A 24,753-nucleotide genomic window follows, 5' to 3' on the forward strand; every position below is an offset into this window, starting at 1 on the left:
TAATTTACTTCTCAGAATGTGGGGTAAGGATTATAATAAAAGATCAGGGAAGTGATGTGAGTGCACATGCTCTGGGGGTGTTTGTCAGACAGTGTGAATCTCCTATCCTCTCATCTCAGAAAACACATTACCTGCATGTAAAAGCAATTAGCTTCCATTTTCCACTCCTCCACAGCAAGGTTTATAACTGTGTTTTATAACTTGTCTTCTGCACCAAGATCTCAGGTGGCAGAAGGACTTAGTCAGCTTACTTTGGTGTGCTTCCAGCTGTCTAGTCCACGAGACCACACAATCCTCAAAGACAGTGCTGCAGCCAAGGGCACACTGACCTCTGTGCCTTAAACTCCCAAGCAAAAGAAAGCACATGGTAGCCATCCTCGCTTCCAACCTGCCAGATGTCTCCCCTAAGTTGTTACCCAACACACTGTTTGTCTCTGAGTCATAAGAAAGAAGGTTTATTTTAGCTACTAGAAGGATGGTTATTGCAAAGCAAGATCTTTGTACTTTAATCTAACCATTCATTTTGACTACATTCTAGTTAATGGTATCAGAATACTAAAAAAGACCACTAACAAAACATTCAGCTTGCAAGACTTGTTTTCCTTTCTCATCCTCATTACCTATAAGATTATGAGCCAGGTTTGCTGGAGAATTTACTGGTCTTTTTCACCTGACAAGAGAACTTTGGGAACAAATTCATAACTGGTTCCTCTCACCTGCAAACCAAGCTGTTGTACTATTTCCCTTCAGTCTAAGAGCTCTGTGACCTGAACCTTACTTATTTAACTTCAACTTGTTCTTACTTCTATCCTGCTCTCAGCAAGCCACTGCTATAACTGTAACAATGATATTGTAAATCATGCATGACATAGAGAGGCTGGGGTTGTCTCACACTGTTCATATTTAAGAAACTCATCTGCAACAATTTCTCCTAACGGATACATTTATATTAACAGTTCCATGTGTTTTAAAATACTGCAGTTTAATTTTCAATTGTTTCTGTCTGTTAGTTACCTGACTTTAGTAGCTCAGCCTTTCCTGAAGTTGCAGTGTGCATAAGGACCCAAATGAGAAATGGATCAATGAGTTAAAAATATTTTAGCACAGAGGTCATAGACCTAAATCCTTATATGTCCAGGCAGGCAGTATGAAAATATATAACACAATTCTACAGAAAAACAGGGTAAAATAAAACTAAGGTGAACACTGTATATGGTATTCCCTATCAGGTTTCCTAATAGCAGGAAATGGAAAGCAGGCTTAGGGCAGGTGCAAGAAAAGAGACAGAAATAGAAGGTGGGAAGGTTCCAGCAGGCACTAGCTCAAAGAGGCTGAGCTCTGCCTGCCAGTCAGCTTCATAAGCTCTCACGACATCAGCAACAACAGGTTGCAAAGACATCCCATTTACAAGAAACAGCCTCCCCCACCTTGAACAGATATAAGCATAACCCTGGCAGTAAGAACTTCATTGATTAAATTCCAATGATAAGAATTCCTTCAACTCTGGTACTGCACAGATATGGAAGTCAAAGATTGTGAGGCTCTCATGTACTACAATATCAGAGAACATATAAATAACTAAGATGGTTAAAACTCTGAGGAGTACATAATACTGTCTATAAACCTGACTGCGTTTTCCCTCAGTTTTTAGGCTGAAACCAGCAAGAAAACAGTCTAATATATGGGCAAATATATTAGAGGTTGTTTTATCCCTAGCTCCTTGGTAAGCTGCTGAGCACTATGGGATGCTGTGCCAAGTGGTAGTTAGGGAGGTCTGCAGCATTCAGGCAAGCTAATTACAGAGATGGAGGCCAGCAGGATGCCAAGTGGGAGGAAGGCTTTCCTCCAGAAAGGGACTGTCAGCAGAATCAGGAGGGGATGTAATCAGTCATAGCTTGCTTTCACCAATGATCACAGATTTGGCTTTCAGCTTGCTGAGTATTTTCTAGCATGTGATTTAATCAGGTTTTTGGCCCATGCATGGAGCTTCTCTCAGACCTTCTCATATACAGACACATGGTGCTCCATTCTTTTAGAGGGCACAGTTGTTCAGTTCACTTAAGAGTTTTTATGGTTCTAATAAAATGCTGATATGTGTTTTTGGTCACTCTCACTGATTTAGAAAGCAGCGGTCTTACAGACACGGTAGCAGATATGTGCTGATCCTGACTGTATCAACATGCACCTTTCTTTGAAGAAAATGTAGCAGGTATGGTACCAGCGATGGTCGGAACAGCAGGAACAGCTAAAAGCTTTTTTACTGCTGGCATCTACTTTCATCTAGACGAGTGACATACTAATTTCGCATGCTGAGAGAGGTTATCAGAAGTTGGAAAGGTGGTGGGAGTTTATTTCCAGGTGAGCAGTATATATTTCTAGTATGAACAATAAAACTGGAATCTGACTGTGCTGTCTCTAACAAGCTCATAGCAGCTTGGCAAAGCAATGAGACAGACATAGGCTTAATATAAGCAGCTTACGTTAGTCTCAAGGACAAAGAACATGTGCTGACACACCATTTACATTGCCGACACCTCTGCATCTGGGCATGGCAACAAGCTTGAGAGATGTGTCACACAGAGCAGGACGTTGGAACGGGGATCGAGTGGAACGCAGCCGGCCTTGGCTTTTCTCCGCACCGGCCTCGCACCCACCCCTCACCACCGGCCCCGCACCGACCCCTCAGCGCCGGCCCTCAGCGCCGCCCCGCCCCTCAGCCCCGCCCCGCCCCCCGGACCACGTGGCTCGTGCGCCGCAGCGCCGCGGCCGCGCAGGCGCCGTGCGCGCTCCCGCTGCCCGGCCGAGCCTGGGGCTCGGGAGCAAAATGGCGGCGGCCGGAGCGGGGCCGGGCGGGAGCGGGCGGCGCTGAGCGGGAGGATGGCGGCGGCGAGCGGCTGCCGGAGGTGAGGCACCGCGGGAAGCCGGGCTGGGAGGAAGACGCGGGCTTGGCGGAGGGGAGGGGGCAAGACCGTCGACGCATCCACGGCGGGGCTCGGTGCGCTCCTCGCCGGGCCGGCTGCGGACAGCTTGTCCCGCCGCGCCGCTGGCAGCCCGCAGCTCCGCGGGACCGCGGGGCCCCGCCTTGCTCCCCGTGCCGCTCCCGGCCCGCAGGGTCCGCGGTCCGGAGCGGCGGCAGCGGCCTCGGCTGTGCCTGTCCGCCTTGTCGGGTCCTGCCTCGCCGCCCCTTCCCTCTCTTCTCCCCTTCCTTCTCTCCCTTCCGCCCCGGCGCAGCTCCCGCGGAGCTGGAGAGGTGCTCGGAGCCGCCTCCGGCAGGAGCTGGTGCGGGCTGGTGCTCCCGCAGCCGCGGGGCTCCCGCCAGTGCCGCTCCGCCCGTCCCGTGCCCGTGGCCTGGAGATTGCTGCTGCCCCGGGATTTGCGGGGTTTTGTCCTGCTCCGCTCTGTACAGGTGTTACCGCCGTGTTCCTGGAGAAACTTGGAGAGCTTTGTAGGTGATGTGTTCGCTTGTGCCTCTGGAATATTCCTGCTGCCAGAGGGATTAGTGCTTTTCTCTTGGTTCGTGTTTCTACTTGCTCTTCCCCGCCATCCCATTTGAGGCCGTTGGGTGAAAGATGACACACATGTCGAGTACTAACATAAAATACGATAGTAGGATAATAAAGTACGTGTTGATGCAATGATAGTTTGTGTGAGAATTTACCTTAGGCGGTGTAGCATTGCTTGAGGCTTTGCTTCAAACCAGTGAATTATAATAACAAATTTAAAGTGTTTGGCAGATACCCCATTGGGATTTGATCACCTCGGGTTTTGCCACATATTGCATGCTCTTTTTTATTTAGAAATTGATAAAATAAAAACAGAAGCTCTAATAAAAAATTTTCCAACCTCGTAACTCATTATGAGACACTGAAAAGCTTGAGAAGGTAAAGCTTTACCCTCTTTGTCTGAAAGATCTTAGAGAAGAGGATGAGTGTTCTAAGCTTCTGTTCTATTGTTCCAAATATTTCATCCTAGCTCTGTATTAGTATCCTTCACACAGGGTGGTGCGGGAGGGGATTTCTTCTTAGATCCTTCTCCATTTGAACCTTTTGCTTAAGAATTCAATGAAAATACTTTTTCCTCCACCCCTTGTTGATTAAGAGTCTGCTACCGGTGTCTGCTACAAAAATAATTCTGTAGATGTTGTTTATGAGGATGTGGAACAGAAGTGTGTTAGTAACGCAGAGATTCTGTGGACCGTGATGTTTACAAGGCAAGGTCTGTGTGCTTATTATGTAAAATATCTGTATGAAGATAATGTACTGAGAAGGTATGGACTGTGATGTTTTCTCCCTTTTTGGAAGAATTTATCAACTAGATAATTAGTCTCAGTTGATGGACCAAAGCATTATTGAGCCATTTAAGAACTTGCTACTTTGCTGTGTCAATTAATGTCCAGTAAACAGTACTATCTGTTCGTGCTTATATGTAAACATGTGATGAATGTCTCAGTGAACCAAGCTTGTATCTTAAGTTACAACACAAAGCTGCCAATTGCCTCACTGGTTTGTGTTCAGCTCTAAAGTCAGACTTGCATAGTTGGGCTGCACGCAGGTAATCTTGGAAATGGAGCTCAGTGTTTTGTGTCAGATGTACAGGCAGTGTTTGTTTTTGTTCACTGGAGATGAAAACAGCTGTTGAGTCCTTTGTATTTCAGCTCAGCTGCACTAAGCATTGTTTTACTTGCTTTCAAACTTTAGCCAGTGTATAAATGGGTTTGACATTCTAATCTAGTTTATATGCTTAAACATACAAGGGGCACGGTCACAAGTTGTCTTGGTTCATTTACTGTGGCATTGTTGTAATTGTTGCCATTTTAAAAATCCTTACCTCTTACATTAGTAAGTGAATTCTCTTCATATGTCCAGATTCCCTTGCTGAGTCATAGATAAAGTGGTAGTATAACACTTATAGCTGGCATGGACTGATTTTCAAAGAGTAATACATGAAAGAATTGAATTACTTCTATAAACTCTCCTGAAAGACTTGCATGAATTTGTCATAGTGATTTTTAATTTTTTTCCCCTCTTCGTTTTCAAGCTTGTCTGAGAAGCTCCAAACTTTGTGTTGTGAAGCTGTGTTGCTCACTGCTGAATTGGAGTAGAATGTGCTGCCTTTGCAGACAGCTTTTTAAATTTAATTCCGTGAAACTGCCAGAGCTTGATGAATTAACAAAAAAATATTGAGTCTTCGTTTTGAAAGCAACCTTTCAAGTTGCTGCATACATAGTGTCAGGTTTACCGAGTAACTGTCACCAGTTTGTGAGGTTTGTTGAGGGTGAATTTTAGGCTGGGACAATGTCTTCTTTCTGTCCTGTTAGGAAGCTGCATTGGTGTGGTGTCTTGGGGTCCTGTACATGGCCATAGGAGGAGGTGGGACACTAACCCTGCTTGCTCCTCTGCCATCCTGATGCTTGTTTGCTCTTGATGTACCAGACCACATGCAAGAAAAGGGGAGTTTATTCTGATGTCTTGGGTACACTGTGGTGACCGAGATGGTTGTGGCTGGCTGCCTTTCAGAGGCAAACTGTAAGATGAATGAAAACATCCTGTGAACATATTGGTGGGCTGTGTGTAGTTCACATGAATCAATAAATAGATCTATAAGGAAACTGTGAGATTGCACTCAAGATGAAATAACTATATTCCTAATGAGGCTGATGAGAATCTGCTCTTACAGCAAATCTTGGTAGAGAACTGCAAGTTTTAGTATTAACTCTAAATTTCTTTTTGTTTGTTTACTTTTTCTTAACATATTTACATGACTTTTAATTTCTGTTGCCAGATCAGTGGCATTTCTCATTTTCTCACACTAGTCTGGAAACCTGGTGCACAACTTTATTGTGCATGCAGTGGGGACCAGGAATCCTAGTTCAGATGTGTTAGATGAGCTTCCAGTGAGTCATTTAGCTGTTGCTGTTTCATTTCCCAGGTTCTTTGAAGGATAAGTGTTGTGAGTATCCTTAAATCTTCGGATAGGAGCTGTTGTGGATTTTTAGAATGCTCTTTCCTATGTTGGTTTACCAGTATGCCTGAACTATAAGAAGGGACTGCGGATGCCACATTTGATTCTAGTCTTGCATTTTACACCCATCCAGTCTGTCCTGCATGTCTCCCAAGAAGGATACCATCAGTAATGATGCTTTCTATATAATGAATGGACACTAGGAGATGTAAATTGTTATTATAATATGATTATTATATTTTGATTTATTTCAATTATTAAACTGTACTTATCTCAACCCATGAGTTGTACTGCATTGTTTTTTCTTTGCCTTCTGATTCTGTTCCCCATCCCACTGGCCTATGAGGTTCGTGGTAGAGGTTTAGCAGCAGAATTGGTGGTTTAAACTCTTTCAGTCTACTGCTGCTTTTCCTTACTTCCTGCACTGTCCCCTCAGCTATCTTGGTAGGGCTGTTTACATGGCTTCACCCGGAAACATTCAGGAAATTGATCTGTATGAAAAATAAACCACTAAAGCACAAAATAACTTGATGTCAGATCCTTCATCTGGGTCAGCACATTGCTGTGGAAAGTCAGTTTGCTAGCACAGTGTAGAGGTGAGACCAGGGAGGTGAAGGGGCTTGGGGTGGAGCTGTGTTGCTTGATGTGTTGGATTCAAGTACATACCTAACTATATACTTAGTTAAATTTAAATCTGGTTTGTTTGCTCCATTGTGTGCAAGTGTTATGCAAGCTTACACCAAACACTACTGAATATGAACTTAAACTGCTGGTGGCATTGCAGACACGTCCAGCCTGTTGAGGATTTTCTGTCATCAGTGGGTTTAAACTGGTTATTTAGATTTTCGAGTACTAAAACATGCAAGAAAAATTTTAACAGCAGTCAAAACTAATTAAGAAGAAAACTTCAGTACAAAGTGTGGAAGCATAGTGTTTTGGGCAACATCTTTTTAAATCCGTTTTATGTTTCAGAAGTATCTTCTAAGTGATCTTTGTTTTTCAAACTTGTCATTCAAGCGTGAGCTGTTACCTGTATAACTGACTGTTTTCTAAATCCTGTGTGATCTTTGTCCTCAAATTTTGTCTGAATTAGTGGTCATTCATACTGTATATTTTTTATGACACTCAAACATCATTGTATGTTCAGTTTTTCCTGTATTAAAAAGACTGGGGTTTTTTGCATTCATCCTTGCTTTTCTTTCCTATCATACCCTGTTTCCAACCCACTGTAGTAAACAGTAAAGGCTAGAATTTAATTTTTTTAATCTATTTTAAAGAATATCTTTCTAGTTCTGCAGTTATTGTGATTCCCCATATTGTTAAAGAGCCTTTTTATTTGTGCTCTCTCCTCTTTCTTACAGGATCATTTCATTATGGTAACTTGTAGCTTTTAAGATTAATCTCTTTTTCTTCATCACTTCTGATCTTTGACGTTATCTAGTGGGAAGTGCTTTGGAGAGAGATCAAGCTAGTTAATGATATGCAAGATTCCTCTAATTTGGAAACCTTTGTCCAAGATCTGTTAAAGCCTAGACTCAGGGTAACTATCAGGGCATTTTACCATTCTGCTGATGGTAACAATGTCTAAACTCGAAGGAGTTGATGGAAACAGTAATGTAATAAGTGACTGCCGCTTGGTACCTTAGTTAGGCTTATTATTTTGTGACCCAGAACTTGCAGAAGCTGTGTGGGATCAGTAGAGCTGCAAAATGTGAGTGCTTGCCTGTGTATTTTAAATTGCATTTTGGGTGAGAGAAGATTGTTGCCATATTCTGCCGCTGAGATTTTAATCAGGGTTTCGTATACAAAGGGCAATAATACCAGTGTCTTGTGAAGGCATCCAGCTGAGTAAAACTTTATACCTATTTATATGAAAATTGAAGTATTTTTGAGTGACCAAGTAGATCACGTTGCATTAGTGAGAAATTGAAGTGCTGCTTTGCTTATCATCTGCTACTTCAGATCTCTGTACTGCAACAAAGAATATAAAACACTTCTGTAAATGGGTAGGTTATTTTAAGTGCTTTAAAAATAATCAGTATGAGTGACAAAAGTTTCTTTTCATGCTTTTTTTCTCCTGACCCCAATATTGGAAATGCTGCTTGAGAGCTGATTAAAAGCATTCTAACTTAACAAATACAATCAGAATGCAACAAGACAGTATTTGTGGACTGCTGCTCGCTTATTCTTTGATCTCTTTTGATCTTCTGCTTTAGCTTTTTTCAAATGATGATTCTTGATGTAGAGGTGGGGGAGAAGTGGTTTGTTGACTGTTAGAACTGGATTTGCTGGGGATTTGGTGATTTTTGACTTTGTCTAGAAAGATGTCTTATTTAAAGCCTTTCTGCTGCTGTGATAATTATAGTGCTTATCCACTTAAATTCTGCAGTGTATAGGATGAGGTTGTGCTGAAGTTCCTTTTACAGGTGGGGATATTTAGAGGTTTTTCTCATGTACCCAGATGTATGTCTTAAAATACATAAATGGCTAACAACCTCTAAAGCTGCTTATGATACTTAACTGAATGACTAGAAGATTTCATCTTGAAGAAGGAAGGAATGTAGGCATATACACAGTGGAATTTTGTATTACCCATTTAAAAAACCCCGATGAATCCCAGACTAACGAAGCATGTGAATATGTTAAAGGCTGGTGTCTTGTACCTCATCCTATACTGGACACTCAGTTTCAGATATTTTGAGAGATGAAATGCTTATTAAAGTGTAGAATGCAGGTAGAGAAGATAATAGGTTAATGTATTTCTTTACAGTCAGTCTGTGACTGCTGCTCTCTGAAATACATCAAATTGCTTATACTGTCATTTTAAGTTGAAAATATGTTTGCCGGTCTATAATGAGGTACTTCTGGGAAGTCTTTGAAATTGTTTTTTTCATTATATCACAGAGAAAAGCAAGGTATAAGAATGCTGAGTTGACAGAATGCACGTTGTAGGTGGGAAACTTTGTGTTACTCAGTGTAGTGATGGCCTTAGCACTGAATGAGGAATAATCTATGCTGTGTCGGTACTGAGAGGCAACAGTTTTTACTGGTGAGCTGGATGTAAACACCATAATTTCTACAGAGGAATGTATCTGACAGCATGAGGAGCTACTCAGTGTCCTTGTGAGCCCCCCTACACTCTCAGTGTATCAAGTATCTGCATCTTCTCTGCAGTTTATTTTCATGAGTAATGAGCTTATCTGAATTTTGGATAAGAATGTGTGTTTACTGCCTTAAGTTCTCAAATCCTAGCTTGGCAAATAGTTTTCGTTTTTAGAGGTTTTTTCGTACAGCCGAAAAGAATATTGAAGAGAATAATTTGATGTATTCTTTTTTTAAAAAAATACATTAAAAGGTACATTATTTAGGTCTAAAAGTACCTCCTGCTTATTTGCTCATGAAAATCTCTGTAGGGTTTATTCCTCCATTAAGCATTCCTGGAAATGTGTATTTAGACTTGAAATGCCAAAATACTCTTCTAACACAGTGAGGTTAACATACAGTATAAGACTTATCTAATTGTATATTGTAGTTCTAGGCATGGATCTGAAGACCTGGTAACCTCTGGTAAAGTGTCTCCTATATGTATTTCTGCACTGCATCAAAGCTACTTGTCTTTAACTGCATTTGACCACAGTCTTTGATGTTATAACCAGGGCAGTTACTGCTTGAAGTTGGTTTTAAAGCTTAAATTACATGTCTTCTGAAAATGATGTTAATCAGAAGCACAGTCTTATTACAAACTTTCTAAAATAGCTGTTCATACTACTCAGGGCTTTTTCACTGCAAGTAAAATAAAATTTGTCATGTCTTGTTCTAAGTTTCTCAAGACATTTGAATTTCTCTGCTGAGAACATCTGAGGTAATTTTGTTACTGCATAATTTCTCAGTTAATTACTGACTCAAAGTTTCCCCTTTGGACTAACAGACTTGTGCCGATCTAGGTATTTCCCCACCACTACCTTGGGCATCTACTGAACTTTCTTCTTCTTCCCTTCTTCTCTCATTCTGTTTTTAGTACCAACTTATTTTTGCTGAAAAATTAAATTGGAAAATACCATTTTTTTTGACTGAGTGTTAGCTGCATCAAAGCTCGATTGTATTAGGCACTAGCAATCTTCAACAATAGTGAGGATGCTTTCATTTAAATATCTTGTGGATCTGGAGTTTCATACTTGTTTTATGTTTGGAAAGAAAGGGAACTTGCCCTTTTTCCCACATATACAAGATTATTGTGTTACCTTATTGAAATTACCCTTTTATTTTTGTTAATCTGAAAACTGATCTAACTAAGAACTATTCTGTTCATTGAACATGAATGGTGAGTTGAGTGGGAATGATCATTTAGGTAGAGAGGGAAGGATGAGGTTTGGGGTGGGGTTTTTTTTTTTTCATTTTTTGGTTGGTTTTTTTTGTGGTAATATTGTCTTTTTATCTATACATTAATGAACTTTTCAAATAGTGGAAGAACCAAAGGAGATATGAAAAGTAGAGCACAGCCTGGCAAAGTTTCTGCATGTTACCCTTTCTTTATGAAGGAATTGTGGTATCGAGGACAGTTGTGCATGAGAAAGATAAAAAAAATTGGTCTAAAATTACATTAGGAACAATGGGTTTCTTTAATGGAGTGACTTCTATAATTTGTGCAATGCAACAGACTTTTGCTTTTCTTCTAGAACTTTTGTTTGATTTCTTTGAATTTTTTTTTTTTTTTTAGTATTTTAGGACATCTGAAAAGCTTCAACTCTTGTGGGGAGAGAAGCTTTTCTAACTCTGCAGCCTTTAAAAGTCTGTGTTCATGAGTTATGTGTAGATGTTGCTGAATGAATTAAATGTGTACATGATTGGTGCCTGTGTTTTGGAAAACAACGTTATGTCAACATGTGTGATGCTCTTTTTGACTGTTCTGTAGAACTTGCATATTCATGTTACAGAATAAAAAAATGCTTTGGAAGTGCAGAGAGCTTGTTGCAGGAAATGTGGAAGACATAACTTCCTTTTCTTGCCAAGGGGAAAATGTAAACAAAGCTCCAACTTAATTGTAGGCTAAGTACTAGTCTGGTTTTCTGACTAAGCCTTTCCTTCCTTAATTGATTCCTTTTATCATTGAGAAAGTATATTTTCTGAAATGAATTCCTGTAGTTTTGGGCAGGACATTCCTTAAAGTTTATAAGCATTTAGTTCTTGCTACACTTATATGGAATCTAAGTGTAGGTATTAATGAAGGTAACTACTGAAACTGAAGTTCTGGTGTGACTTTTGAGGGGTTTGAGGGGAAGTGTTGTAATATTAATGTATTTTACACTGTCTTCAAAATTGCTGAAATCTTTGAAGTATACAGCATAGAAAGATTTCTTGGCATCAGATGTTATGATACAAATGTTAGTTGGTGAAATCAGTGTGGCTCTTTACATTTTCTGCTGAAATGAATGAATTTAAATTAACCATGCAGAAGAGTCTAACCAAAGGAGACATCTTTCAGATATGTTAGTTTTTAAGTAACTGTTAAAATCTTACTATATACAGATATAATTGATTTATAAGAACAGGTATAAGATCATTGTGCTAGTTATGGGGGGGATTGTCTTAAAAACCTCTAAATACAAGGAAAACGTGTTCTGTGGGTTTGACCAGGAATTTCACCCTTGCTCAGGGAGACAGCAGGGCTCAACCAGTTTACATGGTCTCAAATAAGTGAACCGTTGTAAAAATACCATGTACAATCAATTTTGCAATTTGATTTTGTATTGCTTTCTGCAGCAGTGAACAGAATAGACTTGGGAGTGAATATTAGGAGATGGGAGGGTGTAAGTGTCAACACTGATCCGTGGCCAGAGTGACTTGAAGAGTCACTCAGAACAGAAAGGATGATTGGAAGGGTGTAGTTCTGTGGAGTTGTGAGGCAGTCTAATAGGAATAGTCTGCTCTCTTCGTGTTGAGAGCTGTGAGATCGTATTCCAGTTTTAGCTGCCTGTAAGACAAATGTGCTGGGGTTTCCTCTTCCTGTCTGTTGTCTGCTGCTCTCTCCAGCAGTGGGGTGATGGATCAACCATTTGAAATAATTTTGTTTGTGACCATATAATCTCTGTATGTAGTGTGAGCAGAAGCAAAAAAAAAACCTTGCTAGTATGGAGTGTGAAGGAAAGGTACAGTTCCCTGTTAGTTTGACTTTAGTGGTGGTATCAGATCACCCTGATGTACCTGTGAAGAGCTGGCAGGCACTGAGTTCTGCATGCACAGTTGGCTTTTCCCTGTCAGGAGGACATGGCATCATCTGGGTTCCTTGAGCCGTTTGGTAAACTGGTGCAGGGAGCTAACTGGGGCGAAAAAAAATCTCACGGAGGAGATAATCTATGTTTAGTTGCTGACTAAAGGAGCTTTGGGGAGATGCTGGTGGTAGCTGTGGTGAGCACTGGTTCTGAGGAAATGTGTGTGGAACCAGTGTTGGTGAAGCAGCTTGGGTTTGTATATACCAAATAATGCATTTTGAATCCAGATTGTAGCTGTGGTTTTGTTAGATGCAAGACTTGTCGTGGCTTGTGGCTTGCTGTCGAAAGTATTCAAACTGTAGCTGTAATGAGTCAGTTTTATGGCTGTGACTTAATGGTGTCTTCAATGAGGAAAATCAGTGTTCCTTTACTAAAATTCCTGATGTCTGATAAAATGACTGAACTAGATTATTATTTACCACACCTTTTCATGTTTCCCCTTCCAGTTTTTCTATTGTCTGTAGATGTACCCAATAGTGTTAAATGTATAAGAAACTATGCTAGCAACCAATACTTCAAAGCTGTTTTATCAAAGAGAAGAGGCTGAATGGTTGAAATTGCTGTTGTGTGATGACAAAAGGACCCACAGAGAGGATGGTGTAGAGAAGAAAAGGAATAGTGGTGTATTAAGGCCTAAAGTGTAGAGAAAATTGTTTTGGATATATGGCAATATTGGTAATAGCATTTTTTAGCTGCAGGCAAGGGTTTCAGTGGAAACAGATAAGCTGTGTATTGTCACCAAGCATGTTGGAAGCTTGAGTATAAAGGAAAAGTATTGTATAGAAACACTGTAGTCATGAGGAATGATTTTCCAAGCAACAGAAATACCACAAGATGTTACTGATACAAAGACTGGCTGGCAGGATGAAGAGTTGATTGCAGCCAAATTAAGATAGAAGTAATTTTTCGTCTGGTCTATTAAAAGCGGCCACCCGTATGGGGAGGCTGGTCAGTGTGTGGGTCCAGGACTTTTTTGTCTGCTTTCATATTGGAGCTATTGTTGTGAAAACCCCAAGCAGTGTCATCACCAGAGATGACTCAGGCTGTGGAAATTAATAAGGGAACTAAAGCTGAGTGATCAAAAGGTTGCTTTTTTGAAGATGGGTTGAAAATAGTAAGTCATAAGATAGGATGGCATGCTGCTTGCCTACTTACATAGGTACAGAGCACAGTGTCTGGGATTGTCCTGCTAGTGACTCTGATGCACTCTGAGGCAGCATGTTGAGAGGAAGTGTGGATGTAACTGTGCACTGCATTTACTAGCACTATTGTGTACAGGAAGCTCCCACGTCCTCGTTCAGAGTAAATGACTTTCTGAGAAATAATTGGGCCTGGATAAAAAGGGAAAATTGCTCCAGTACAAGGAAAACTGTAGGGTGTGTAGATCTTCCATATGATTAGGGTTTGAGCCAAGATTTTCCCGTCTTAGTAGATTTGCTAATTGAAAACAGGATTTTGTGTTGTGGTTGGATCACAGCTTGAGCAAGAGGAGGAATTCCCTTTCTTAGTGAGACAGCAATCTTTGGAGGCACTCTCAGACTAAGTAGAATAAAATTCCACGGGGAGGTGAAAGACTGCTTGCCCTATTCCAGAAGAAGCACCAATCCTGTTGACAGATGAAGGGTACAGGGTTAAAAAGCCATGAAATAGGCTGTATAAAGGTGGTAGAGCTTCATGTGGAAGGTTACTACTTCTGCTCCACTTCTGTCTTTTCCAGTGGGGAAAAGGAGCAGATGACCATGGATATTGCTGCAATAATGGACAGTCATTATCTGGAGACACACTGAGGAGGGCAGTGGTGTTACCAGACCAGTATTTCACCTCAGTATCCGAAGCTGAATGTAGCTGAAATCTCCATGAGTTAGGTCTCTGCCTGACAAGACAAAGTGTTGCCTGAACATAGATGAAAAGAAAAAAAGCAGACTACTTTTGAAAAATAAAAAAATTCTGTTCCTTTTTCTGAGGTACTTTTCATATAATTTGGAAGTTCCTTTTTCTGTCTTAACCAAGTGATGTGTTTATGTATCTAAACCAAAGAATATTCTTTTTTAAAAAAAATATGTGGGTAATTTTTGCTCAGAAGAGGCCTTTTGAAACACATTTAAACTCCTCAAAATTTATCACATTATGTGAGACTATGCTGCAATTATTCTAGATTGGCTAAAATGAATTATCCTCATTTTCCTGTAAGTGGATATGTTCATACCTAATTACTCTGTTTAGTGATATTGATAAAGATTTGGTGGATAGGATTTCTCTGATTTTCTTGTAAAGTAGATTTAATGAAGTTTTTTATCTAAATCAGATAATGTTCCTTTCAAGTTAGCTTGAGAAAAACTGGAGAGTCATTGAAGAACACATGCTGTCATTTCACTTCAAGAGAGTCCTAGAGGGCCATAAATGAGCTCTTGCTCATTTGACTGAAAGAAGTGTTTTGAATTAATCTTCAGGATCATTAGTTAAGTCTTTCATATGAATGTTATCAATCAGAATAGATTTCTGGTAAATTAGTGTGTTTTTGCAACCAACTGGAAGAATTACTGATGTAGAGAGATGAAAATTTATTTGCCAGTATATGAGGACATTTAAGTTGCTTGGGAGGAAGAGCCTGTTCCATGCAGGATTTCACTGCTGTAATTCAGTTAGTCTCTGTGTGCTTTATGTGTTTGAATTTTTTAGCTGCTGGAATTTTTTCTGTTTAGAGGAATATAAATATGTTGATGTGCACTGCCTCAACACTGCTGTTAGTGATTTGACCTGTCAGTCCCTGTTAATGACATTATTTATTTACTTCTACGATGTGACATGCTCATATCATACTTGAAATTGCTTTGCTGATCATCAGAAATACTACTTTGAGTACTGTTTGCAAAGACAGCATCAAAAAGAGCTTTTTTTCCGCTGTAAGTTCTGTGGGTTCTTTCCGACTGTCGAAATGCTGCTCAGTGTTTTCAATTCTGAAGTGTGTGTGTCTTCAAGACTACACACCTGTGTGCTCTATTTGAGCATAGTTCTTTTAACTTTCACACTGATCCCTCAGGAAAAGCTGAAAGTCAGTACAGGTTGTTTGTTGGTGGGTTTTCCCCACTAAAACTCAGTCTAGTGATCCTCAACAAATCTAGAAATAAAAAGCTAGGACTATTGTGGTGTTTTTATCAACTCCGTTTTGAAAGAACATCTTGATGGAGAAGCATACTACTTCATGGAAGAGAAAATGCTGTAAATTTCATGCTTAAGTATAAGAAAGGGTTCTTTGTGATAGCTGGAACACATGATTCTCAGCAAAGCACTGAGTAATGCAGTCACTTTCGTAATCTAGTTATATCTGCTTTTTCTTGCCCTCTTGAGCTGGTAACTGCTGATGTGGCTTAAGTTCTGGTGTTTTGATTATTGGATTTTTGTGTCTTTCTTTCCACTGCAGTGAATATCGAAATAACACAGATTCATTAGCCTATGTCATAAAGAACATTATCCGTTCCTTGTTTTTGTACAGAACTGATCCAAACCACAACCTTTCAGCTGTTTCAGTTGCATCTTACTATTGTATCATCCAGTTAATTTTAAATAAAGGTTGATCGCTTGACTGCATTATAAAAAAGAGTCAAAATAGGCTTTGTGTGGATTTGCATGTGTGTCAGCCATAATCAACCAAGCCTTCAAATTTCAGTTGTTTCCTTTGAACAGAAAATTAACAGTTTCTTTCAGGTACACTGTCCCATATGCATTCAGTTCTTTCGCATGTACGCTTGTGAGATTGGAGACTGTACGTCCACAAAATCTGAGAGTGTGCCAGTACCTCTGAGTGTCTCATCCATGGAAAAAAAAAGGAAGGTGGGGACAGGTAGCACTCGGTTCATGTCAACTTCTCTTACTCAGAGAAGCACCTTCCAGTAGCACAGTGAGAAAAATGAGGTAGGTACTCCTTGCACATCTGAACAAGCTGTTGGAACTCCAGCCACGAGCAAGTTTGTCTTCATTTTTAGGAGCTTGTGCCTTTGGATGGTGTTGACTTGTAATTCCAGCAGTATACTGCATAATGACCAGCATGGCCAGGCTGGCTCTGGAAGCTTCGCAGTGGATGGGAACTTCCTTCTGTTCTTCTGAGCATGGGATTGTTCCTGAATCGCTTTGTGATGGCTCAGGTCTCTCTGTTGGTCACCAGACCGTTACTCTGCTGAAGGCGCCTTCATAATGTTAAGGCAACTGGTGGGATGTATTTTGGGCATGATAGCAATAGTCCATTTGCATGAGTTCTTTCTGTTTTAGTTATTGATCTACCTTGCTTCTATGGAAGTAAGTTTGTCCTTGCTGAAATTTAGTTGATGTGTTTCCTTACTGGGGTTGGTGTTTTTTATTGCTTGATCTTGTTATCTCATCTTGCAGTAAAGTTATGCTTGTTACTTGAAATGAGCTGTTGGGGCAAAATAGCATAGCACTTTTGGTCTGGATAAAAATCTAAGCAAACATGAATAAGTTATTCTTATAATGCCTGGGTTGTCATTTAGTAAATTTAAAACATGTTAGGTAAAATGCAAACTTGAAATAGCATGTTGGTACAGGTATGTGCATGTACTTGATATAATTTCCTACTTTGGTTTTAGTGTTATGCTATTGCATAATCCTATGGCAACAACTCCAAAAAGAAATTAGAAGTTCTTAAATTTTACTGGGGAAAAATCAAATGATTGTAAAACCTGTTGTAGCACTCCCTACCTTGCCCTTTTTATTAATTGGATCCCAGTGATTTACAGGAAATTTTATGAAACGTTTTTAATGAGTGATGATATAAACAAAGTGTCACTGTTAACCAAAGTCTATTCTGTACAGAGACTTTCTGTTACATCAAAATTCCCAGTCCAGGAATACCTGGCTGTCAACCCAGATATTTTAGATGCGTGTCATCTAGGTTCTTAGGATTTTACATTCAACGTGACAAATATTGGGAAGACTGAGAAACTTATTTCAGGTATTGAAACCTTTAACCAGATTGGTGCTTATTTTAAATTTCATTCTGTGTATCAGTATAATCTGAAAGTCACTTTTGTGCTGTTTTATAGGATTTGGGGTGGTAGTTTTGGTTTCTGTTAGCTTCCTCATTTCACATAACACACTCCATGTACTTTTTCTGCAGTACAGACTTTTTTAAACAAGCTTTGACATAGTTTAACTCTTTTCCTGTGTATGTGTGAATGTTCGTAACACATCTGTGCGTGCGTCACTACTCAACAACTGGTTCAGTTGGTCAGCAGATGTTGAATTTAGTTTCATTTTGCTAATGCTTGTGGGGATGCATGCAGGCTTTACATAAAAAAGAAGGAAAAAGTTCACCTGATGGTAGTTTTTAAAACAAACAAAATTCCATGGCTGTATTCTGAGACTAAAATGCAGTTAAAAAATTCTTCAGATAAACTGAAATAAGAGAGCTTTTGGTATGCAGGATAACTTCTGCAAGAAAAGATGAAATCTATCTTTGCTTTTGCAGCTAAAGATCTAATTGTTTGTGGTTTGGAGTTTTTTCTTCATTTATATGTTCCTCTCCTTTTACAAGTGCTTTTCACGTGGAGAAGCCACATTCTTGACTGGGCATTTTTGTGATAGCTGAGCTGTATTGACTAGACTCAGCTAGTTATATGCTAGACTAACTGCTATACCTAGTTCAGGTAAACTGTGTTTAGTACAGAGGCTGAAGTGGACAACAGAAAAAAAACAACCAAAAAAATGCATCTAAATCCAAGAGTGGTTCAAGTGCACTTTGCTGTCTAAAGACAGAGTTGTGCAAGTATTCGTGTGATACCCTAACAAACAAATTGGGTGACTGATGCTGTTTCAACCTTTTGTTTAGGTTGGCTCTAATGTGAGTCAGTTATCTGCTTCACAAAATATTTAGGACAGAACAAACAAGGTAGGAAAAGTGGTTATGAGAATGAAGAGAGGAAGGCAGGGCTTCCTCCAGGACAGAGTTCATCACTGGTGCTAGCTAAAATTTTTGGGAAATGCAACATGGATTGTATAATATTAAATATTAAGCTTGTAAAATTTAGCACCTTATTTAAAAAATAAAAGAAATGTACTTTCAGTTGATACATGAGGTTAAGGACAGTAGTGGAACTAAAGCTATGATCAGTTTTGAGCCCTGGGGCCCAATACACTTTATGAACTACAAAACGTTTGAATTTAAGATGCAAAATACTCTTAAGAAATTGGCCTGCACACACACGACTTAGCAGTGCATGGAAGTTATGTATTCTAAATTTAGTGAGTGAATTTGTTCTGCAGGATACTCACTTGGGCTTAATGTGTAACAATGTTATTGTGTTAAGCCTCCAAATAAAATAATTTTATCTATTGTGTATTTTAGGAATCTTTTATGATGTTACTTTTTGAGTGTATTTAAATCCTGGTTTGCAAATTCAAGCATTGACTTCTAATGGTATTGAGCAGTTGTGTATATTCCTTGATTTCATTCCTTGCATCTTTTGGTGTGTATTTATTGCCAAGTGACAGGAGGTGGAAGGTATTAACTTCAAACCCGGGACTTGGTTCTATATATTGAGTGCTTAGTTATAAAAAAAAAAACCCCAACTTTTTTTTTTTTTCTTCCTTCTTTTACTTAGCCCCTTGGGCTCTTTCCTGTGTCAGGAAGAACTGAAAACTATTGTAGACATCTAATAGACAAGTTATCACACCGCAGCCAAATGCAGAAAAGTGGAATAACAATGGCATTATTCAAGGACTCAAGTCCAAATGAACCAAGTCCAATCTTAAGTGAGAAAAGGGAAATTGTTGAGTTATCTTCTCAGGCTACTAACTTTTACCTGTGAGCAAGTTAGCATTTAAACTGAAAGGTGACTTCTATCTTCTCAAAGTTTGTCCTGGGTGTAACTAATTCCATCAAGAAATTTACACCACATTTAAGCAACATATTCTTGGTGCATCACTTGGAGTGTCACTGTTTTAATGAATTTATTTCCAAGTGTTTTTTTTTCTTAAGTCAGTGAAGTTTTTAATAAATGAAGTAGAGATCCACACCATATGGATTCAGTAATCTTTGAATAGCTTGTTTCTTCACAAGGGAGAAAATGAGTGCGTGCAATGGCTAAGACTGAGCTGATCCAACAGCTTGTGTTTGCTGAGAAGGTTTGCTAGTATTCTCTGGTGTGATGTCGCCTGTTTTGTGTGGGTTCTGGTTCTATCTTCATCCTGAGCAGGCTTCTGTTCATGTAGGTGGGTATTTTGTCTTTGTTTCCTGGTGTGTAGCAAGCTGAATCTTCGTGGAGGCAAGTTCAGGATTGTATGCAGTTGAGATGACCTGACTATCTCGCTGGGGAAGGCAGGCATGGGAGCTCCCTTTTCTCTTTTAAAAGCCTATAGGTTGACTCAGGTTGACTCGAAAGCTGCAGTGGTGGTTTTATAGTTGTCTCCTGCCCTAGCAGAATTCCACTAGTGCTCAGCAGGCTGCAGCTGTGTGAGGCCACCCTGGAATATGTACACGCCAGAGCCGCAATTCTGCCTGATAACCAAGTCTGTAAAGCCAGGTTTTCAAACCCTTCCCAACTCTTCCTCCTTCTGTACCCAACCCTCAAATCCTGGAGCACTTGTTCCCCTCACCTATGTGCCTACAGCAATTTGCAGCCTTTTCCTTCCTGGCCCATCTCTCACTGTCAGGTCCCGGGATCTGCACTGCATGTTACCTTGAAACATGCACTTGCATGTCACTTTCTTGGCCAATTTAACATGCCAGAGACTACTAAGAAAGTAAAAAAATTCATAAGCATCTAGCAAGTCTATTTTTGTTCACAATATATGGAGTCTAAAATATTTTTAGTATAGACTTTATCTTTGTATCACTCTTTATCTGCATGTTTGTATTTTGGAAGGGGGCACAAGTGTTCAGTTGACAGTAGCAGTTCTTCATGTGATGGCTTTAATTTTTCAGTATTAATATTTTAACACTGCTAATATTAGAATAAATTGCAATGTCTTTGTTGTACATTAGCAATGAATCCTTGTTCAAATTACCTCAGAACTGATTTCTAAGATGTTTTCAAATGCCAAAAAACACCATTTAATGAATCTTTAAATGCCTTATTTTTACTATTTTAGATGTACTTCTAGGTCTTTTCAAGGCTATATTTGAAAAGCAGTACTGAATGAGAACTATGTAAATGTTATGAATAAAAATGCAGCTGAAATCAGTGATTATGGTATCATCTCCAATAGGACTGGCTTAGCTTTCTCAATCAGTATAATTCAGTTTGGGATTTTTTAACCATGTGGGAATGTTATAAACATGTATGAAATGTCTTTCCTGGTATAGTCAAAGGAGAATACTTAGTCTAAACCAAGTTCTCCTTTAAAATTTCTTAGGTAAAAGTTTGATAGCCTTTCTGTTCCATGTTGCAATTTATCATATGATTTGTGAATGGTTTGGAAAATGACAGGTTATTGTGGGGAAAAAGTGTATTTCTAATCTTGGTTCAATCTTTCAAATAAAAGGCTATCTTGAAAGTATTTTAGGTTTTGTTTGTGAAAATAACTGTGTTCTGGAAGCTGAGTTTATTTTATCTAAATCACTTAACATTTAATGACAAATAATGAAGTACCTTATTGGTGTTCTTGTTCTTCAGAAGTGGAGGAACGGAATGGTGGACCTGGGATTGAAGATTTGTAAAGGATTATGGGATTATACACTGAAGAGCCAGCAGGCGGAATGCCTGAGTGACTGAAGAAAATGGGTGCTAATGCATCTAACTACCCTCACTCGTGTTCCCCAAGGGTCGGGGGAAATTCACAGGCACAACAGACATTCATAGGTAACTCTTTTCCATTATCTTGTCACTTACGTAAATGATATGCAGTGGATTTGATTTGCTTGCAGAAATGCTATGGAGAGCTTCAGTTTTCTAGGTCACCAGTTTGAATCCATTCAAGCTCAATCGTGCATGAAATTCTGTACTGTCCATCTGTTTGGCCTATGTATGCGATGAGTTGATCTGCCTTTTGCCAGTAAACAGTTGCCAGGATATTGAAATAAAATAAGTGGAGTTTTTTTATAATTAAACCATGCATGCTAGTTTTCCGTGTTCAAGAGCAGTTGCTTTCTGTTAATACTCGTACTGTTTTCTGCTCTTCCTCAGAATTTCTGTCCAACTGTGTCAGAGCATGTGAAACCCTTGATCGTCAATATTCATTGTGGTATTGACATTGTGTCCAAGTGAATTACCTCCTTACTGCTAGAAGGGTTATCTCTGGTAATAAACCTGTTAAAGTAACAAACAGGCTTGAAGACAGCTTCTCTACTTTTTCCTGTTTCTGTAAATGGAGAATGGGGATACTTACTGTCCTAACAGTATTATTTGCCATCCAGGACCTTTCTTAGCTGGAGATATGTGTTAAAGTGCCCTTAAGAAAGTATTTTCTGATCCTGATTTCTGATAACTGGGGCAGGCATTACCTTTTTGTGTTTTCCAGTCTAGTACAAAGAGACCTCAGTGTAGATCTAAGTACTGTCACACTATAAATAATAAACAGCTATGTTATGAATCTGAAAGAAGGCAGCCTCTGAGGAAAAAAAAATCCCCAACCCTGACAGCCTGAAGAATGATCTTAGCAGTAAATAACATCAATAGTTTATAAATGCTTTTCTCCTTTATGCCTCAGCTTGCAACACTGCATAAGTAGTTATTGATATTCAGTGTTACTTCTCTTTTTAGTCACCACTGAAAGCAGAGTGATATCCTTAGCAAAGGAAAAATAGACTCACTTTGTACATTTTCTCTTTTTTCTCAGCTTTCATGGCATTCCTCGTTCTGAGGTCTCATTTGAGGACAAACCACAAAATGCTACATTTAAGGATGTGTGTGCTGTCACAGTATGTTAAGGAGGAACTTTCAGTCCTAACATCATGGATATCCATGCTGTAAAGTTCCTCTTGAGGGTTTATATATTTTCAGGGTGTCACAGCTAACTAGTAAAAGATTTGCTGCAGTCTGCTTGTTATGCTTTCTAAAATGTGGCTAAAATGCTTTTCTTATGTGTCTTGGTGTTTTTTAATCTGCCACTGTATTGAGTGAAGAGAAACCCTTAGAAACCTTGGAACAGGGAGATTTGCAGGCTGAAACACCTTTTGAGCAGATTTGAAGAGATTTCCAAAGGCTTCATTAAATTCCCGAGAAACTTTCTACATGATATGTGAAAGGTTTAGTTGATGCTCTTCATTATTAAACTCGAAATAGAAACCCATTATGTAGTATGTCACAATAAATTTACTGACCCCCATTACCTGTTGGAAATTGTGGCTGAGACTCTTTTTGAGCAAACCCTAAAAGCATGTGCTTGTCACCTTAGGGAAGGCAGATGAGCATTTTGGGTAAAATTCTTGCTGAAAATATCCTGATATTATGGGGTTCCATGAGTCACATGGGTATATCTCTTCTTCCCATTTTGTGGCATTTGGCTCTTTGTCATTTTTATTTTTGTTTACATGATTGGTTTTTGTAGGTGTCTCAGTAGAAAATAGGTGTATCCTGAAATGGATAGCTGAGGTTTTCGTCATTTGCCATAATAATAATGTTTTAATGTTGTATCAGCTTTTACATGTTTGGGGTTTAGGTGTTTAATTCATTTGTTGAGGGGAGGGGGTGTCTGTTTATTTTTATTGTATTGTGGGGTTTGTTTTTTTATGTAGAAGGCATTAGATCTGCCTTAAAGCAGAACTGGGAAATAGAGTTGTCATAGCTGCATAATATGTATTAGTTGCCTTATTCCTGGAATTAGGCCTGTGGGTTTGTTTTAGAAATGTTACTTTACCATTAAAGCACAGAAACGTGTTTCATGCTAAATGTGTGATGAATGCTGAAGTCTGACAACTGATATGGAAACGCACAGTAACTTCCTAGCGTGAACACCTCTTGTGAGTTGAATTCATCCTAGTTTGCTTAGAGTTTATGAAGAGGAGATAAATCGGTAAATACAGTGTAGTGTGCTTACTGGAAAAGAATACTTTTGTTTTAGCAAAAGCTTAACTAGTCATCTTCTTGCTGTTTTTTCCGCAGTATTCAGGAGGAGGATTTCACACCATTTCCTAGGGTGGTACATCTGTTCAAGATGTTTTCTTTTTAAAATCGAGCTCTATAATTAGATATTAAAATGTGTGGGCATGCAAAGGACTAAACAGATCCCATTTTTCATTGTCAGGTTCCCAAGCAGCTCCTCTTGGCAGTCATCTGTTTCCATAAATATTTGTCTGTCCCAAGCTGGGTATGGTCTAGGGGCATGAAGTAGCAATTGCTTTTGAACAACATTTAATAGATCAGTGCCTTTTAGTATCGTGCTGAGGAATAATTTATTTTTTCCCTACTTTTAATGCTGCTGCCTTATGAAGAAGTACAGGCAGGTCAGAAGCATTCTCTTCCAGATTCTTTCTTTGAGGGATATGGAGCCACCAGCTGTTGTGAACCCAGAGAGGCTATGATGGTGCATCTCTATTTCATACAAAAAGCAATTGTGTGCTGGTGCTTTTGTAGCAGTGCTTTATCTGTTTGTAAGGGTTAATAGCACTGTTTGCAGTACATCCAAAGTTAAATCTTGTAAGTAGCTCAGGGTCCACAAAGGTTTGAATGGGATTTTAACATTTTGTGGTGATTCATGTGCAAGTAATACCTCACAGCAGCCTTCAGGGAAGAAAGAAATTGAGACTTGCACTGTCCTAGTTTTTCTTTAGTGGAACATTAGAGAATGTTCTGCACTCCAATTTGCCATTAGAATCCAACGTACTTCAAATGGAAATGATCTGGCATGTTCTCTGGAAACAGAACCTGTCACTATAGAGTGACCAAAGTGTAATTATACTTTTATTGTGAAATGTACCTCTTTAAATAAAGCAGAAACTCTATGATTGTTTCTATCAGCAGGAGGCTGAATCTCTAGTCATATCTAGTATAGCACGTGCAAGGAATTTTTATAGTGGATTTTGCAGCACAACCTCTTTGTTGAGGATGTCTTGAGTTACTCCTGTTATTTTCATTTAAATTGATATTCTTTTCACTTCTTGAAATTTCAAAATTATTAGTAACATCTTGCCTGATCAAGGAAATTTTAAACTTGGGTAAAATGGTCAGATGTCTTTCCTCAAATAAAACGAAGTTCCTTCTCAAAGTTTTTGTTAATAGAAGAATCATAAAACCTCTGCTTTGCTTGATTTGTGGGAGTTTTAATTAGCTTGACATAAAACCACTGTGTAAGTTTACTTAGTCATTGAAGCTTAAACAATAAAAGAAATTACAGAACTGTTAGCAATTGCTACAGCTGCCTTAGTCTTAGATACAGCTTTGAACTACTCCTGTGTCATTCAAATTCAAGGAATACTTGAAATCCCATGGTAACTAAATGCCGTGTGTTTTGTTAGACTGGCCCATAACATCACTGTCGAAACAGCATCACAGTGAATCTGCCTGAAACAGGTGGAGCTGTGATAGAGCAAGTCGTACAAGGCCTCAAAAGCTCTGGTTCTAGGATGGGCTTT

The 24,753-nt window shown here is 39.2% G+C and overlaps 1 protein-coding gene across 2 annotated transcripts in view; it reads left to right on the forward strand.

The window, feature by feature from the left end:
* The first annotated feature begins 2,857 nt into the window (after nucleotides 1-2,857).
* Nucleotides 2,858-24,753, forward strand: part of BTBD7 (BTB domain containing 7) — a 50,453-nt gene continuing 28,557 nt past the window's right edge. For both annotated transcript variants that reach the window (XM_033062831.1, XM_033062832.1), the window contains exons 1-2: nucleotides 2,858-2,903; nucleotides 20,858-21,043. In XM_033062831.1, the coding sequence (XP_032918722.1) occupies nucleotides 20,962-21,043 (82 nt within the window). In that variant the 5' untranslated portion in view covers nucleotides 2,858-2,903; nucleotides 20,858-20,961. The remainder of the gene's footprint in view (nucleotides 2,904-20,857; nucleotides 21,044-24,753) is intronic.

The sequence above is a fragment of the Catharus ustulatus genome, chromosome 6 (assembly GCF_009819885.2).
Source record: "Catharus ustulatus isolate bCatUst1 chromosome 6, bCatUst1.pri.v2, whole genome shotgun sequence".
Lineage (NCBI taxonomy): Eukaryota > Metazoa > Chordata > Aves > Passeriformes > Turdidae > Catharus > Catharus ustulatus.